The sequence below is a fragment of the Apostichopus japonicus genome, chromosome 2 (genome assembly GCF_037975245.1).
Source record: "Apostichopus japonicus isolate 1M-3 chromosome 2, ASM3797524v1, whole genome shotgun sequence".
Lineage (NCBI taxonomy): Eukaryota > Metazoa > Echinodermata > Holothuroidea > Aspidochirotida > Stichopodidae > Apostichopus > Apostichopus japonicus.
Genome location: NC_092562.1, coordinates 19809628 through 19829549, shown reverse-complemented (window position 1 = coordinate 19829549; position 19922 = coordinate 19809628). Strand labels below are relative to the sequence as shown.

General features: G+C 36.0%; 1 protein-coding gene and 1 long non-coding RNA gene across 3 annotated transcripts; one reads left to right on the top strand and one right to left on the bottom strand.

Moving 5' to 3' along the window:
* Positions 1-162: 162 nt before the first annotated feature.
* LOC139981446 (ribosome production factor 1-like) lies at positions 163-6733 on the bottom strand. Its single transcript, XM_071993837.1, has 9 exons — positions 6539-6733; positions 5595-5651; positions 4677-4757; positions 3886-3981; positions 2811-2964; positions 2222-2304; positions 1297-1475; positions 773-899; positions 163-390 (listed from the first exon to the last, which is right to left on the bottom strand). Exons 1-9 carry the CDS (start codon positions 6677-6679, stop codon positions 349-351), a joined length of 960 nt encoding a protein of 319 aa, XP_071849938.1. The 5' UTR covers positions 6680-6733; the 3' UTR covers positions 163-348.
* Positions 6734-8136: 1403 nt separating this feature from the next.
* Positions 8137-19891, top strand: LOC139972979 (uncharacterized). Of its 2 annotated transcripts, XR_011795105.1 has the most exons (4): positions 8137-8227; positions 16284-16483; positions 18530-18565; positions 19815-19891. It is a non-coding gene; the product is annotated as an uncharacterized lncRNA (long non-coding RNA). The 2 variants fall into 2 exon arrangements; XR_011795104.1 differs by lacking the exon at positions 8137-8227 and having other exon boundaries at positions 15688-16483.
* The last annotated feature ends 31 nt before the right edge of the window (positions 19892-19922 follow it).

Genomic DNA, 19922 nt, shown 5'->3' with positions numbered 1-19922 from the left:
CAATGGTTCTTTTCAACAAGGTAAAAGATCATATCCCAAAGATACCCACAACCAGACCTAGGCTTTATCTCTTGACTCAAACTCTTTCCTTTCCACTTCTAATTGTGACAGAGAAACGGAAAAATTTCTGCTGTGACAAATTCCGTATACTCTTTTTTGGGGTTGTTTTTCAGTTGGGTTGCTGCCAGTAGCGGAATGTGGCATAAATTGCTATGGGCTCAGGCCAAGCAGGTGGATGAAACTAGCATATTTAGCGACAAAGAAGAAATCAGTCATCTTTGTACTGGATTCGAGTTGGTAAACCAGTAGGCCCATTCCACCCCAGACTGCTGTTTCCCATGTAAATGACTAAAGGAAAAACTTTCTTCGGTTGTTGTCCATTTCCCGCCTCTGTAATGATCAAGAAAAGTGTGATTTCATGTTAAATACCAAAATAAATCTGTACCATATTTTAATTTTTATAATTTTTTAATTTGATGATAAAGTTATTTTTTGTGGATTAGGAAAATGAAAGGATCAGGGTTAAGTTTAACAGTTGTGAGTGTAATAATGTGGCAATATTTGTCCAACTCTCCATCCCACAAACATGTCCAAAAGGATGTAATGAACAAACCCTCTTTATATGAAGACACCTAATCTTTGGTGAATACCCCTCATCCCGTAATGGATGCATCCATCCTGTTTTGTTCCTCTCCCCTCATATGGTGAATGCACTCCAGAGTGAAATATAGGTGGCTGTAAATGATTTCAATATTTGAAGAAATATCCTTACCTTGTGCACGAATTCATACTCGCCATACTTGGTATCAAAAGTTCCCTTTTGAAGTGATCTTAGCTTCAGAGTAAAACGTGGTCCAAGCTCTTGCAGGGCCACCCTCATGTTCTTCTTGAACACATACCTAACAAAGAGCAAAAATGTAAACATTAAAAGAACAAGCCTCAAATTTTACTGAAGTATTTCCCTCCTTTCCCCCTCCCCACTTCCCAAATTATAAACCTATATTTACTAGATACCACCACCTTAACCACACTAGCAAGGAAACACAAAAGACCTAAGTTATGAGCAAATTTCTAACTTATATGAGCAACTGAAACCAGACTGGCAAATCATAAGAAAATTGAAGCGAGCTAAGAAATTTGAAAATCTATAATTGTTTTCACAAGAAATTTTCCCCAAGTGTCTCAATGATATGTTACTGCGATTCTGCGTCATTCACTTCCCCTTTTCTCTCTTTTACGATAGGGTGGGGGAAATATTACTCAATGCAAAGTGTTGCTGTAAAAATCTGCTCAAACCTGTGACGTCTGAAAAAGATGTAATCTCTCTGGTTGTGAAAAGTGACAACTTGTCTGCCGACAAACTCTGGGTCCTGTTCAAACATTGTAGCAAATAACCGACCGACACGATGCCCAAGACGGGTCCCAAAATTGTTCAAGACAACTTCTGGTTTGTGGTATGTGTGCAAGCCGCACCTCTGTGAGGAAAATGAAAATACCGATTGTTGGGATTGATAAAGGCGCGAGTCCCCTTGAAGGAGAGGGGAATGTTACTTTGTAATTGTTCAAAATTACCACTATCATAAGGACTCTAGTACAGACCAAATTTGTGCAGAGATGCATTAAGCTATAAACCACAAGTGGAAAAGAGTGCGGCCCTTTTGCAAATTTTTGGCAGTCCGCAAGAAGGGTTTTTAAGATCTTATTACTGCAGCCCCAAACCCTATAATATTGGACCAACAACTGAAACAAATGAATTCACTGAATAACAGCAGGGTAAAAACATGAAAATTTGGAGGGTTTTTATAGAGGGATTATATTACCTATGATGAAAGATGGACAATGAGCAGCTAACTCTTTGATCTTTCATGTTTCCATTTCAGTTACTTTTTTTTTTTAAGTGTTCTGACCAGCAGACTGGATGCAGAATTTTAATGTGGCTTCCCCCTGATTTAATGCAAAGATCTATTGTTGCATCACTATGAAATAAAGCAGTTTTCATAAATAGCAACTGCTTTTGGTAATTTGGTAGGCATCTCTTGCAAGAGGCATAGTATTATTATTATTTCTTGGCAGTTGAAAGGAGTTATTTTGACTAAGAAAATGATAAAATGTTATGAAATTAAAATGAAATTATTAGAAACCTGAAACCTGATTAGAAACATCTGGTTGACATCTGTTTGTAATACAGATGTTAGAAATAATACAGGTATCTGCTTCTTACCTTTATTTCTTTCCTGATCCGAACATTACTTATCCTGAAGTGAGCTGTCGGACCATTTGGTAGCTGGGATATAATAAGACCATCTTAAAAACAAAAGTCCATTGTTAAGGCAAATAAAATGAATATCTCAGGCAAAAATCTGACATTGCCACACCTTGCTACAGTAGTCCTTGAAAAAAATAGATGGAAGAACTAAGAAGTGCATCATCATAATCATGTGATTATTTACTATACCGAGTGAGTGATGATCGGTTAGTGTTAATAATGGAATACACTACAGGGCTTTACAGGTGAGCTTCAATCACTGGTCAGGCTAAACAATCTATCATTGTTGATCGGCTGCTTTGTACTCAAAACTGTCAGAACATTTTGAATCTAAAAGTCCTCGAATAACGAAATATTCCTAAGTCATTTCTAAAAACACATTCACTTAACTTGGTACAAATATACAGCAAATTAAATTAGAGGGATAAACAAGGAGATATTGACAGGCTAGAAGTTCCATTAGATAGGCTGCCCTTTCTGTCCAGGTAATTTTCTTATTACTGGAGGGATTACTGGAGACACGCATGCTAATAGTTAAGGATACTTGGTACGGTCTTGTCGTGGTGTAGAACAATCACATGAGTGTAATCCTTGGAGATGGCCTGTTGGATCACTCTCTTCAGTCGGATATTCTTCCGCCTAAACACCTTTGACGAAGGAATGGTGCTTCTGAGCTCCCTCAGAAATTTTCTTATTCTCTGAAATTTATGCAAAAGAAACAATTTTTTAGTTTACTTTATACATTGTTGTAAAAATGTTCCTATAAGGGGGGGGGGGGGATTCCATTGAAACATTTGGTAAAACTATCACAAAGTCTTCAACTTTAAGTTGGAGGTACTATTAATAAATTGTCTATAATTCACAGCATGTAGTTTACAAAAGCCATTTACTGCAAAAATCAACAACCCCTCTTAAACAATGTCTGTCACATGCCAAGATACAGATAAACTGTAGCAATGTTGTAGAAGTATTAACTATCACTCGGTGTTTTTTTTTTTCCATACCAAAATGGTGGCCTCTTTTTGAGAACCCATAACTCTGAAACGGTTTTCGCCTATGTAGCTCAAAGTTTGTGTCACTTCGCTATTTACAATTTTTCTTTTCAATTTTTCTGTACAAGATGTCTCTCAATATCATCATTTTATGAACTATAGAAGCAATGTATTAACAAACTTTCTTTAGCTAATTAATAAACATCAATTTCACCTTTTAGTGTGCCAAAACAGCAACATCTTGCCCAGTCTTTCAGTGGCAACAAACCTTCCTATTGCTTTAACAATATATACAGCAGTTTGCTAACTGTTTTTGCCTCTCTTTAATTATAATGATTGAGAACATCATTACAGTACTTTTGGAATGCCTGCAAAAGTGTTGTAGGACCAGGCTACAGTTATAGACTGTTGACACTTGATGGATCTTTCATAGGTATTACACATATTAAAGCAATAGATACTACACTTGCAAATCAGTCAAATGAAAGATATTGATACAATTATTCAAGTAAGTCTTCTAAAGCATCGCTTTTAAGGGCATTCTAAGCAACACAGGCATTTGTGTTATCAACTATATCAACCATTTTCAACAGAGAATGTTACAGCTAGAAGAGTGCTTGGACTCACCCAAACGGTACGATTGCTGTGGGTTATCAGTACTTTGGGAGCAACCTCTCTCTTGAAATAAGGAGCCATCTCATCATGATCCTCATCATGTTGTACCTAAATAATAATGATAATAATAATTTAAAAAAAGAAGAAGAAATGAAACAAGAGAATCTGAAGTTAACAGCCACCAGAAACCATTGCTGTATTCATCCCAATAATTGTGAGCTGCTCTTGATTGACCAATGCTACACTCAAAGGAGAAATAAGCCATAGCGCTTTCGGCATCCAAATTCATTCCTCTTTTGCTGATGGTAATATTAGAATGCATTGAAAACAGAATAGCAAGTTTAACATTGACCATGAGTCACACCACCCGTTTTTCGATTTCTGCCCAGTTTTTCACTCCACGGTTAACTGGTGGTGTATTGTGTTTCAAGAAAGGAGTTGCCAACCTGAGATACCAGAGGATTCAAAGATTGGAAATGTTAAACAAGGAGGAACAAGAAAAGTGTGTTCAAGATACTTTAGAGCTCTGTAAACAATTTAGCTGATGGCAAATCAGCACTGAAATTCTAATGGATAAAACCTGTGGAAACAGCGTCACTTCAAACACACAAAATTTTGATTTCCAAAGAAAAGCTATCTGTGTGCAGATTGGGATTGGGAAAGATATAAATGGTTAAAAATATGATAAAAATGCTATCTTTGGAGCCAGAATATTCAGAGGAAGAACTAATATGGACCAAGATTGTACATCAATGTACCACCAAAATGAGCCTTTTTGTTGGTGATCTACCAACTAGCCATACCTCCCGATCACCTGGGTCCACCATCGTCTCTTCAAACACTCTCATGCTCTCAATTGTCTTTGGTACTTGCTTTGGAGGAGCCTGTAGGTGAAGAAAGATGAAATGGATATAAATCAAATATTTGTCTCTGTAATCACTGCATACAAGATGAGGCAACATCTCAAACAGGGTAAATAAGATATTTTATACATATAATATACAGTTTGATTCATATATATCATAAATTAGAAAATAATTGTGAGTAAACAACTTTTGCGTGAGATGCATGTTGGATATCATGTCATCATAAACTTTTGACGGTTGTATATTTAACTGTGCAGAGCAGTTTGCCAGAATGCCTATTTCACTATTCTCTCAGACTGCAGTCTGTTGTATGAACTGACAGTATTTAGTGTTTACTTCCAACCCTTTTTTTTAAACTTCATTTCATAGAATTTGGAGGGACTCCTAGGGCCCAGGTAATCAGCTCCAAAAAGCTTGGAAGTCAGCCAAGCCTGATGGCAATTGAACAGAAAATGTGTTTGTTTCATTTACAGTGTACATATCATTAAGCCACAGTGAAGGATAACTGACAACTGCATTATGATGAAGCCTGCAATTTAGAGTGAATTGAGATTGGTCAAAGTTTCAAACCAAATGTTTCAAATTTGTTATCACCATCAAAGGAGAAATCAAGAATAAGTTTATAAAACCAAAGTAAAAGATTTGAAGAATATTCGCTCTGATTTATCACAGATGACCAAGTGTTTTGACTTTTCCATACAAATGAATGCTTTATCTGGCAAGAACAAGTGAACACTGGCATTATTGATCAGTCAAAGAGCAAGGTCTCTAGACAGGACTTTCAAACAGTCAGGAAAAATACTGTTCTTTCCAAACAGTGTTCCACTATTTGTAAAGACTCCACAAAGTACATACCTTATCACCAAGTTCTTCTTTTTCTTTCTTTTTCCGAAGTTTTTCCAGTTTCTTGGACTGTAAATGCAAAAAGAAACAAAAGAATTGCTTTTTCAGTTTGTCATGCAGAAATATTTGAATATGATATTACAATGAGCACTGTTAGAGCAAGGGTAAGAGTAAAGATAAGCAATTATACCTTACAGCTAACTGGGTTAAATATTTGCTCTTCTCTTCATGGTCATTTCATGCTTTGTACAGTACAACTTAGTTCCAGCGATATTCAGATGTGACCAAATGGAGTGACTATACTTATTTCTAGATTCTTGAAAACCTAAATAGTCCAAATATTCCATGCCGCAGTATCTAAAAGAGCCACTAAAGGACTAGGCACAAACTTATTGAGATGGTGGTACAAACAGCTTGGCTAATTGGTGACCACACAATATACTAGAGCTGCCTGTCAAATAGCCACAATCAAACTTACCGACTTCTGTTAAGAAGGAAGCTGGGAACTGACACCATGAGGTGATCACTCCATTAAGGTTTAATATATAGAGCTTACTTGGTATTGTTTGGTCATCCATTTCAATTTCTAAAATTTCTTGCTGCTAGATTTTTGAAATGCATTGGCTATGTTTCTTATACCCGGCAATACCCATGCATAGCCTACATTAATCTGACTCCTAAAGTTTGCAAACATGTGTCAACTTTAAACTGCCTGTATTGTGTGCTGAATTCTGAACAAAATCACGAAGCTAGTAAACGGTCACGTCTGGACTATCAACAATATGCCAATAAACTGATAAAAATGCAGCCCAACGGTACTGCTCTTACTGTACTACTGTTTTACGCCATGCAACATTCGCGTAACTACTACCTTCACCATGCTGAGAGAGCCCACATGGTGATTGACAAATATATCTCAGGCATAGGCTAGCCTAGGCCTAGTCCCATTTGGTTACCTTCGCGACATCGAGTTTAAATTGCCTGTAAAGTTCTCTCCGTCTTGTTTTGTTCCTGATATGAGAAAATGTATTTTGGGGAAATATAGGAGGTTCAGTAGGTTCCTCCTGAGGAGGTGCTTCGATGAATTTTTCTTCCATAATTATGACTTGATCTTGACTCAATTCCACAATTGCGAAATTCTGCAGAGTAGTGTTCCCAATACAATACCAACACAAAAGCCCAAATAATCGGCCAAATCAAACCAAACTTCGATTAATTGTATGGAACGCCAAAGCCGAGGCAGCGTCATTCTAAGTCCTAGATAGGACTAATAAAGATAGGATATATGTTGACGTCTTGCCTGCATGATGTATGCTAATTTGGTTATTACATGTAATCGTTATAATCAATATAGGAAATTTTGTGGCTGAAAATTGTAATACTCATCCCAGTCTAAACATTTCTTGAAATGAGATTACGCGATCATCTCTCTTTAATCTCTATTGGTGTAAACTGTAAGTCCTGCCTTTTAATTTGGAACGATAGAGCAACATTCTGCAATATCATAAGAGGAGATTAAAGGGGAATGATAATTTTTTGTTTTTATTAGCATTCATAAAAATTAATCAAAACCTTGGGGATGCATTGAAGATAGGCATTTTGATATTGAATAAATTCGCGTACAGCAAATACAGAACTTTTGGATACATTGTGATTTTCTATGAAAACTGATGTGCATATATGTATTATAAAGTCACCCTTTAATACAGTTCTAACTGTAACTGTAGGTTTTGCTTCGCTGGAACTGATGTGTAAATTTAATTTGTAAATTTAAGCCTACAGAGTTGGCCTATATATAAATATATATATATATATATATATATATATATATATATATATATATATATATATATATATATATATATATATATATATATATATATATATATATATATATATATATATATATATATATATATATATATATATATATAGTACATAATTTAATACAATAAAACATTCTCATTTAGCCCTGGTAATAAAGAGTTCATGCAAAGTATTATGGTGATTTTTTGGTATGAAACAAGTAGCCTAAACTGACAAAACACTCAAACTGTACTCATGCAGCTTTACTATAAATATCATTAATAACAGTAATGGCTTGTCGATAAACAAATAGAGTATAGTGTGAAGTGCTTCTGGCATTTTTTTTCAGATAATTTGACTTTCACAAAACAAAACACGAAACTTTTCGTTTTGGCTGAGGCTGAATCAATACTACAAGCTTGTTGCATAATTTCAGCAAACATGCCGACCGTGTCAATTTCTCGGAGATGAGGATAATTTATTTACTATTTATTTGCAGACTGTGCATTAATAAAAAAATAGGGACAGAAATGAAAAAAAAAACTGAATAAAAGTTTACAAGATCTGATTGGTTACTGAATTGTTTAGACTGTTTCATCATATATTCAGCCGTTTAACGCTTTCTTGTTCATGATCGGCTTTGAGAAAGTCGAGTCCATTCATATGTTAGTATTGAAAATTGATGGTTCCATCACAACTCTGGCATCAAGCTCGTGAATGGCACCAAGGATTTGGAACGTTTAACCAATCTGCAAAAAGTACCCAGAAAGAAGAACTTCCCTATGATTGGACCGTTGGTGCAGTAATTTAAGATTATGTATCCCCAGCGACCATTTTCGGTAGGTACACCTAATTGGATGTCCAATGATTTAAACATGTATCTATTTGAGACTTGCACACACTCACCTGTCCGTGAAGAATGTTTCAATCAAATGGATTTACTAATACGATTAGAAAAACTAAGTCGTCGATATTTAATTGAAAAGTGTACGTTGTCGTTCCATTTTTAGTTTATATGTTAGCGATTAAGAAATTTCTTTTTGATGCAACCAGCATGACAGCACGAGTCTATTTATATAAGGAACACATAGATTATTTCAAATAAAATATGATAAAAATCCGTTGTATCTTAAAGTAAACCCGTTTGAATATCTTCCTTATTCTTCAAACCTCACCGTCCTCTCCCTTACCGAATCTTCCCTTCTTCTTCACCCCCCTCTCCACCCCCCACCTCTCTCTCTCTTGCTAATCTTCCTTATACCCAATGTTTCACACTCCCATGAATACATTTTACAACTGTCCGATATCTATACTCATTCCCAAATTGTTTGTATCCAAAATAGAAAATACGTCACGAAAATGCTTTGTTCGTTTTTGTTGTTGCTGTGTACAGTTAATTTATCAAGTTTAAGTTTTCATATATTCTTTATCCTTTTTCTTGCATGCATTTTTAAATTAAGGCATTAAATTCCTGAAAGTTTTTCTCCTATACCAGTGTACCCATATTTCTGTATGTAGATATATATTTATCGTTTTTATATGTCCTCGATATTCACCGTATCAGTGCAATGCTTTACGATTTGAAAACAAACTAGAAGGGAGAAACATGGTATATCGTTCACAGGGAAATTAAACTATAAAATACTTTGCAAAAAGTATCAGTTTCGATAAACACCAAACTTCAAGTGGTTATTGAGCTAGCTACATGATATCAATCTCTCAAAAGAAGAAATTGATCGCCGGGATTTCTCTGAAATATTGCTACTTTCCATTAAATTGTGAGATTGATGTCTTCCAAAAATATTTACTACGTTAATTAACCGCAACCAAATCGAAACAAACACAGAAAAAATAGTAATACCGCCGTTATTTTAATTCATATTTGACGAAAAAAAAACAAAGATGATGAAATTGACAAGTTTAAGTCAAAGAATAGAAAACGTAGAGGGTAAACCACGATGTTGAGATATCAGGACAGAGCTATATGCAGATAGATAGTAACGTACAGGCCTATCTTCACACAAAATACTACTTTTTTCTCCCAATCATTTTCAGAGTTTTTCAAGTGAAATTTTAAAAGAATTGATAATTCACACAAGACAAACAAACATGAAGTGCAGATGTGTTTCTGTAGCTATTCCGGTTTATTAAGATTCTTAATATCTGGAATTTTATTTTTGAATGGCATGAATAATGACGTCATCTCCTCAGCCCGGTATAATTATGGTATATGCTAATTCATGGTTTTAGAAACAAATTAACAACAGCTGCAAACACCAGAGCACCTATATATCCATGGCTTCCAATACAATTTCTCCTGTAGTCATGAATGTAACCCGTGTATTGTAAACGTTGTTTCGGAATGATAAAATCGTACGTTTTCTTCGACTTTTGTATTACCTTCGAGAGAGGCGTCGAATGCCAGTTCGGACCCCTGGGGCAATAGTACCGTGTGTCAAAGTGTCCCCCACTTGCAATACCCATAAGCCTTAAGTTTCCAATGAAAATGAATATACAATTTTCTTTATTCCGGAACACTGCGACCGACCAACTGACCAAACAATTGGGCCCTCGGTTAGGTTACGTTACACATTATTTGACAACACTAACTTCGTCACTTCCGGCGTCGCTAGATATTTTTTCAACTGACATGTCCCACCCACCATACGATAGCGGGTGGTTTGGAACTAGTCATGACACGAACGTGCAACGGTTATCTTCACCGTGACCGTTTCGATTTCGAGATATAAATATAATTTAGTTTTAATTCTCCTGATTTTCGTTTGAACTAAAACGATTTTTATAATCCAAATCATTCAAACATTGTTTCCTTAGAAGGTTTCTTTAGGATTTTTTTCTCTATCACGGTTAACCTTATGACCGGATGTACAGTACACTGATTGCGCTATGCAGTGTAAGTTATAGTACATCATCCGTATATTTTTGCAGCTATGACTACCCCACACAAAACTGAGACGTATTAACATGCATACGATCCCAGCCGTGATTTAATATTCATTATCACTGTCTTGAGTTAAATATCTTGATATCTCATAATTGATTTTTATTGATTTACTCCTTGAGTTTAGTATTCTTGATATCATTGTGATTCACACTAAATATGCTTAAATGAATGGCGCCATCTTACAAAAGAAGTGAAATCTGACATTTAAAGGGGGGGGGGGGGGGGGGAAAGCACAAACAAGAAAAGAAAACAGTAAAAAAGAGGAAAGGTACATTTATGTGTTTGCGTGCAGTTTTTCAATCACACCATTTACATAGAAATAAGAAGTCATACTATATTGATCAGGTGCACAGGAAATAACTAAAATAAATGAATAAATGTTGTATACACTGAAGTATGTTAGTAACACGTATCAGTAATTATCCTCAACTGACAAGTTATAGGCTTAGATGGATCTGTTTCATCTCCCGGCGGGCCATTCATTTAAGTTTACACACCTGTCAAAAACTAACAACTTTTTGGTGTGAGTGCGTATGGGCGTGTGTATTTTCAAGTGAAACGGCGCCGCTGGGGTGAAGAGGTTTATTTGCACGTGAATGGAGTATGCAGGTGTCTCAGTGGATAGTCTAGCCCTGTGCCATTTACCAAAAGGGAATAAAAACACAATACCGTAGAAAAGGTAAAGGAAAAAAAAAAGGAAAAACTTTTCAAATGGAAACATTAGTTTTATTTGAGTTGAACATGTATCATTAGAACAAATCCATTTTAGAGTTTGTTTTAAATAAGTATGGTGTAATAACAAGCACCTCCCGGGGTGAATAGTTTATACGAGTGCATGCTTTACTGTGTCACATGGTTTGCTATGACTCTCAAAAGAAAACAAAAATGACAGCGCGTAGAATTGTTTTTTTTTTATACATCAGCATATACCTGCATGTGAGATACAAGTCAGGATCAAGATCATCGTGTGTTTGATATGCAAACCATTTCATAGAATTCTTAAAAACACAAACAGTGGCAACTGCCATTTGAGAAAACTGAATATTTATGGCGAAATCAATTCAAATTGTGGTCTTAAGCACAGGCACGCTGTCCGACCATCCAAGGATTTTCGTGATAAGTCGGGGAGAGCGCGTATGGCAAGCCAAATGTGCAATAATTCGATAAACCGAGTTTATCACCGTTAAACTCTGTTTTTCGATCGATAAACTGAGTTTATCGACTGGATAACCGTGTTTTTCGCGATAAACTCAGTTTATCGAGCGAAAAGCAGAGTTGTTAAAAAAGTGAGGTGTCTAAATCGATAATCTAAGTTTTTGGAGTCGATAAACTCAGTTTATCAGATTTTCTTGAGGAACTATGCTTTTTGTTCGAAAAACATAGTTCCGATTCGATAAACTCGGTTTATCGAGCGATAAACAGAGGTTATCGATAAACATAGTTTATCGATCGAAAAACAGAGTTTACGGCGATAAACTCGGTTTATCGAATTATTGCATATTTGGCGTGCCATATTATCGAACAACTGTGTTTTTCGGTCGATAAACTGAGTTTATCGAAATCTAGGGGGCTAAAATATCGAAAAACAGAGTTAATCGAATTGATAAACACAGAATATCGATAAACTTAGTTTATCGAGCGAAAAACATAGTTCCTATTTGATAAACTCGGTTTATCGCAGATAATCTTAGTTTATCGAGGTAACCCTGCTTTTCGCTCGATAAACTGAGTTTATCGCGATAAACACGGTTATCCATTCGATACACTGAGTTTATTGATCGAAAAACAGAGGTTAACGGCGATAAACTCGGTTTATCGAAATATTGCACATATGGCTTGCCATATGCGCGGCGGGCTTGACGATGCATATTGTCTCAGCAATTTCTGACTATCGAGCAGTATGTAGGGTATAGGCTGTTAGGGAGCTATAGTCTACAGCTAGGCCTACATGTGGAGCCTAACCTAGAACCGTTTTTTGTTTGTTAACAGAAGACAGTCATTGTGTCTCTCCATTAGTCGTCCAGTGTTCGGGGAATTGTTGTAAGACCATAGATCTTCACGACCCAGTCGAAAACTAGGTCACGACGAGTTCGGAGTCGGTGGTGATCAGTCGAGCGGTTTTGGGCGGGTTAAGGCCTTAAGCATCCGAATACTAGATCAAGTTCAATATTGTGGGCTGCTTTCTTTGCGCGGACCGGCGGATTGAAATCTTTGGTGGCGGGATTTTTTCCCCATGGGCCCGCCTTTTGAAATTCCCTGATCTATACTTTGATCATGTTCTCAGCAATAGTATACTCATTGATACAAGATTGTGAACAATATACGTGTATTCGATATCGTTGTAAAGTACAGCGCATGATGAAAGCTAGTTTACTTGTATACTTCAAAAGCATCTGGTCACTTAACAAAATTTCTATTATTTTGGTACCTGTTTATTTGCATATCGACCCGTGCTGAAACAGGCAAGGTTCTAAACAATGAAATATAGTTGATTAATTAGATTATTCGCATGACTTTGCTTTTTTACTATTCACCGAGCCTATATATTCAACGAACCTAGGTCTATATTCTTTATCGAGTGTTGGTTTGACATCTGTTTGTTTGGTCATTTTCACCCTAATATACGGTATATGATATCGCGAAATACGCCATATGTAGTAGATATATAGGTCTATACTTAAGTATTAACACACGTATGCTGGTAAACAAAAGAATCTATTTAGAAGTATACCAGGTGCAAGACCAAATAAAATTTAAATAAAAAACTAATAAACAGGTCGGGAGAAAATACTTAAAATTAAATTTGTAAATCAAATTTTAAGTCAAAATTAGTCTCTTCTCTGGTTGACTTCCCCCCAATAATAATAATAATAATAATAACAACAAATAACAACAAAGAAATAAAGAAAAATGAAAGGGAGAAAAAGGAACGTCCCACAATCCCCATCCCAAGCACCTTTCATTTGGAAGGAATCAAAATTTGCTCGTTGCCTCATTCAATCAGCTTTAACCAACCACACCAGTTGAACTGTAGGCCTATATGCAAACCAGGGCAGAGTATTAAAAACTGTAAATATTTACTGTTTTATGTTCTGACGACAACCTTTGTTGACAAACAAATCTAAAATTTCATTTTCTTGATACAAAAAAGGAACGCCCTGGCACAATCCCCAACCCAAACAACCTTTCATTTGGAAGGAATCAGAACTTGTTCGTCGCCCTAGGAGATGCAGGCTGCCAAACAAACAACAGTGGAGAAATATTTGATTTGCGAACAAACACTCACACTGCAGCTCAGTTCACCACGCACGCGATATGATGAATTACGTCACATGACTAAAATTTGGCCTATACTCACTCCTTTACGCCTCCTTCAATCAACTTTAACCAACCACAACAGCTGAACTATATAGGCCTATATGCAAACCAGGGCAGAGTATTCAACTGTAAATATTTACTGTTTTATGTTTTGACGACAATCTTTGTTGACAAACAAATCTAGAATTTCATTTTATTGATACAGGGGGTATATTTATATTGATTGATTTTAATATTTACAGTTCTGAAGACATACATTCAGTCGCTGATAGCAAGATAAACAGTTGCATGTATAAAATGTATCAACTCGGTTTCATTTATTAAAATGTAACAAATATTAGGATGGTATGAAAAACTATATAGCTTCAAACAGAAGGAACAAGGGAGGGTTCATTACATAGTTTGGGGTAGCCTGTTTTTAGGGACCGTCTTTGAAATGTCAATATCACCATTCTCTACCCCATCCACACACACTGTCTCCCGAAGACCCCCCCCCCCCCTACAAAAGTGTTAGATTGGATGCATTGCTTTTATAGGTAATCCATCAGGTTTTAGGATATTCACCTAATATGCATATAACAGAATGCGACTTGAAGTCAAAATTGATGATTACATCGATAGAGAATTCGAAGATAATCCATTGTTTTATTAAATAAAATGATATTTTTACATGATTAATATTTTTCTTTAACCTCATATAAGCAACATATCTGAGAAATGGATGAAGTCAAACACCAATGTGCACTTGAAAAATTGGTAAACTAATACATTGCAATATGCCAGGATTTCAGACTACGTGGTCTTATTTCTTTGTTGCTGCTGATTGCCATGAGCTGACCTTATGTAAAACGTAAAGAATGCACGCGCGCAAAGCGTGCTAAAGATGTGTCCGCTATAACTTTTTAGCAATGTCGTAATCGTTATGTCCAAAATATTGGAAATGTGTGTGTGTGTGGCCGGGGCGGGGGGGGGGGGTGGGTGGGAGGAAGCGAGAGGATGGTTGATGCGGTTCTGGAACTCTTCCCTAAATCCACCACTGGATACCTAGCCTTATGTCCAGGTTTACGTCACCATTTTACGGTTACATCGCAAAGGGTACATAAAGTTTCTATAGTTGTATAGTTTTTATCTCTAAATGAACACGAACTCCTTTATATTACAACGCATGTAAGACATAAGTGTTACTTTACATGACGTTAAGATCTACCGTACCGTTTTAAACTTCATTTAAAGTGTAAACTATTACATTAATTTCATGAGATCTAAATTTGTTCTCGTCACATTTGTCCGTATGTTTGAGTCAGTATGGCGTTAAAGATTATAAGAAACTGCTGTATAAGGGCTGAAGGCTTAAAGCAATGGTGTAAAGCAAAGTGTAACACAAAAAGTGACATTATGAACACTTTTTAATTTCTTGAATGTAAAAGGATCATAACTTTTTTCATTGAAATAAGGTACCTTTCTAAGTATATCTTAATTTTCAAAGGTAACTTTTTTTTTACATGAAATTATAAAATTCTCCCCTACTGTCCATTCATAAAAAACTGTTTTCTGTAAATTCTGCAAATAACAACACATAAGTAAATGAATAACCCTCTCCCATGCCCCTCCCAACACCCATCCTCTCTCCTGCAAACTCCCTCTGGAATATCGAACGCTTAGTCACAATGAAAGTTTGTCTGAATTAAATTAATTGATCTAAATCAGCAATTCAGAAAACGCAATCCATGGACACTGCATACAAAACAAAATAACAGCAACATAGTAACAAGGTGTAGCCATTCATAGAGTGTTACACGTGGAATTTTTGTGTCAGTCATAGAATAGAAGGGTTGAAATAAATCCCCCACCTGTCGAAATCATATGTATAAATAGTGTGAATTATAAACGTTCCTTCGAAATGTCAACAAAAACCTGAAAAGTACTCGGAAGTCGAGTAGCCAATTATAAATGATGGATTTTACGTCCAACGTCAATAATGTGCATAAAACTCAAACTACATATTTACCATTCAAAAATTATTGTCTGACAGAAATCTATGGAAAAGTCCGTCAATGTTTTCATATCTTCAATCACCAATTTTTCAAGGATTTCACTCTTAATTTACAGATGATGTTTCATTACGTCATGGTCACATGTCATTAAAAAGTAAAGATTTCATGAAAAGTAAACAAGAAAAAAGAGGGCAAAATTAGCCGTCAACTAGAGTGGAAAACAAATGAACCTTCACAGCTGTTTCGTCGATGTGTTTGTCGATACTATCTTCTACATTATAGACTCCAAAACTATTTGATGTTTTTGCTGTGTGGAATAAGACACCATTGAATCACTTTGGAGGATCTGCGTCGGATTATGACTTCATCCGTTGTTTTCAACATCATCTGATTCAACTCACGAGGATTACACATGGATAAGCTTTCTAAAATCGGAGGGATACTTGGTTTCATTTCGGCCATCGTTATAATAAATGCATTTCAACCTAGTAATGTGTAAAGCACACTAAATCGGACTCGAAAATTGATCAAAAACAACCCCCAAAGCAATGGAAGAAAAATGACGTAGGAAATTGAGACTGATTTATATTGATATTTGATATTGCTTTTCTGTTCCAGATTTTTGTATAAAAGGACACGGCTTGACGACAGCACTGGTCGAAAAAAAAACATTTTTTTGTGTGTATTTTTTGGGGGGCTGTTGTGTTGCACCAGCGATTACAGTTTGAAGTAATATTGGAATAGCTGATTTCATATTATTCTTTACAACGGCATGGAACTGGGATATTTCTGCCTTCATTTTATTTCTATGTGCATAGGTAAGTATACACTGTTACGCTTTAATAAGATCTTTTTGTCATATATTATCGAATGTATATATAACGTCAAGGGCGTAGGAACCGGGGGGGGGCTGGGGGCGCCAGCCCCCCCAGTAAAAAATGTGGAGGGGCGGAAGTATCATTCCGCCCCCCGCTTCGCAAGTCCGAAAACCCCTTTTTCATTTCCAAATGAGATAAAAAATCTCATTTGGAGCACCAAATTGCATCTAAGGCCAGGTGAAAATACAAAATTAAGTTTACAAAATGGAGTGGGTGTTGAAGTGTGCTATATTGCACCAAATTGCATCTGAGGCCACCTGGAAATGCAAAAATTTCCAAAAGGGAGGGGGACACCCCCTCCCCTTAGACCCCTCCCCCAGGCCGGCCATCAGTCTTCAGCCCCCCCACTCAAAAGTGCCTTCCTACGCCACTGTATAACGTTAGTCAATACCGTCAGAATTTAAACGTAACTTGAATATATCTTTTCTATCCGTAAGACCTTTATCTTTGTCTATTTCTTTATCTATGTCCTTTATCTTTGTCAACGTCCTTTCAATGTCTTTTTTATCTCTTTATGTCCTTTATATATGTCCTTTTTGTCCTTTTGTCCCCTTGTTCTTTTGTCCTTTTATCTTTTACCTTTTACCTATTTCCTTTTATCTATGTCCTTTATCTATGTCAACGTATGATTTAACACTTTTGGAGCTGTACATGAAGAAAAAAACATTCCATGTTTCCTGGTTTCACGGTATACCCAGGACACCATGGTATACGACACATGCTACATACCTCCTCACCTCGCCTTAATGATCAGGTGTGGCTCAAAACAAGGCTACGGGCTGGATTGGTCAATTAGTAGAGACGACATGACATTATGTGACCTGAAGCTATAAATTCGAAGCCATTTCCATTTGTTCTCTCTAACAACAAGGTTTTTGATTCACATGGGATTTTATTTGATTTTTTTTTACAGATTTACTGTATGTAAATTTATTGTGTACATCATGACTACCTGGTCTGATTTTAAGAGTCATTGACTCTGTGAAAATCTTGCAACGTTTCAAAAAGATGTCTATATAGCTGGTATACATGCTTAAGTTGGTCATAGACCACAGGACAAGGATAAATTTATTTCATAAAACATAAAATATGTCTTGATTTAAGTGATATTTTATGTGAGATGTACAGGTCTTTATGTGCATGGTGAACAGGGCAAAACTACTTCATTTTGAGAGGTATATATATAGGTGGCCTATCGGAATCTAAATTTTCCTTGTGATCTCGGGACCAGGGCACATACACTAGCAGCTTGGTGAAACGTTGCAAGAGGAAAGTTTTATTTGCCAGTTTAATGTTTGTCAATGGTTTTTAACATCAGACCACACAGACATGATGTAGGCCTACACATACAGACATACAGTACGGTAAATACATATGTTTACTGAATGAGATTGAAATAGCTTTCAAACAGACTCATAGAGTTATATTTTGAGTATACCTTACCCATAGTTTGACAATAACCTACGTGCTATACCTAGACAAGAAAAACATAGTAACATTCCATGAATATAATATCGGTAACAGTTTCGTGCTTTGTCTAAGAGTATCTAAAGATATACTTAGTTTCTTGTTGTGAAGATGAGGGAGGGGGGGGGGAGTGAGTTTAGCAGTGGAGGAGCAAGAACCCCCCCCCCCCCGCCCCCGCCTCCGTGTCATCGCAATATTACTTGCCTTGATGATATCGCTGTAATTGTCTGTGTAACCATACGGAAGACATAAATGAACAAAAAGTGTTATAATTCAATAGAAAATGTTTGCATAAAGCATTTTATGAATAGAACACGTGCCTTTTCCTTTATTTATCGCTAGAAGTGAAAAAACAAGATAGTAAAAGCAACATTAATGAAATTAAAGAACGCGACATTCAAATTTTCATAGAAAATAGCTCTTTTTATGTATGTATGCAGCTCAAGGAAATATGATGGCATTTTGGTGCGAAAATAATTCAGCCAGTCATTCTTCTTCATTTATTATTATCTCTTTCAGTCATTCATACAATAGCTGGAAAGTCGTGTGACGTCGGTAAGAAACAGTACATTTTAATTTTGTTCTTAACATTCCAAAATTGTGTACCAATCTTTTTTTTTTCTTTTGCATGTATCATTTAAATTTATGTTTATATATTTTTTTATTAAAACTTTACTCAATTACTAAGAAACAAGAATAGATACATATTGAAAGGAAGGAAACGAACACAAGTTTAAAAATATAATTAGAGAAGTCTTTGGTTTGATATTGAGATTCCTTCACAACCTGATTTCTTTTAGCTCTAAAAGTACGTTTCCTAACGTTTCCTCCACTCATCGTATATATATATATAAATATATATATATATATATATATATATATATATATATATATATATATATATATATATATATATATATATATATATATTAAATCGTAATGAGTTGTAAAATCCAGAACAGTGAAAAACTTCCAGCCTCCACCCGAATTCGAACCATGGGCCTCCCGCTTTTATGCGGACACCCTAACCACTAGGCTATGGACGCTGATTGTATGTTTAGAGGTTCGAAACCGGTAAGGAAGGTCGTAATTCCACTATATTCCATATATTTATATATTTATACTAACATATCTTTCAAAACCAATCAAAAGATGCAAAATGGACTTTGGGCTACTCTATACCACAAACTATAATAGCTAGAAAGTCACTAGCAGATGAAATCCCTGTCCCAGTAGATTATGCTCATGGGGTCATTGTCTGTACCCTCTCATCAAACGATCTGGTCCGGATTCGAAGTTTTAGACAAATGGAATTAAGAGATGAGTGCCATACCCTTAAGTTTCTCTCGCCGTCTCCTCCGCGTACCCGGGATATCTGTTTGAATAGAGATAACATCCAGACGATGAATAAGCAAGAAGAAACGACAAAGATTACGAGATCAATTAAGTCTTAGGCTTTCTTCCTAACTGAATTTAATTAAGTTAATTTACAGTTGGACAATGGGCTTTAACACCACAAACTGCAATGCTTAGAAAGTAACTAGCAGATCAAAATTCTGTCCCTTTTAAATTATGTTCATCGTCTCTTAAGATCTAGCTCGAATTAGAAAGGGATAAAAAATGGGATAGGAGTCGTGTGTCTCGTTTATCCACTCGCTGCCGATACCTTCCATTCTATACGGAACCGTAATCTCTTTGAACAGAGATAATATCCAAGACGATGACGCAATGACTAAGCCAGAAGAAACGACAAGTTTGACTAAAGGCTTTCTTCTAACTGAAATCAACGTTTGATCTTTCACAGAACCAACAGGAAAACCTCGCATTGTAGGAACTGAACGAGTTGGACTTACCGCAATAAAGTTAATAGTTGATCTTGATGTAAGTATATACAAAGAATACGCTGGGTGTG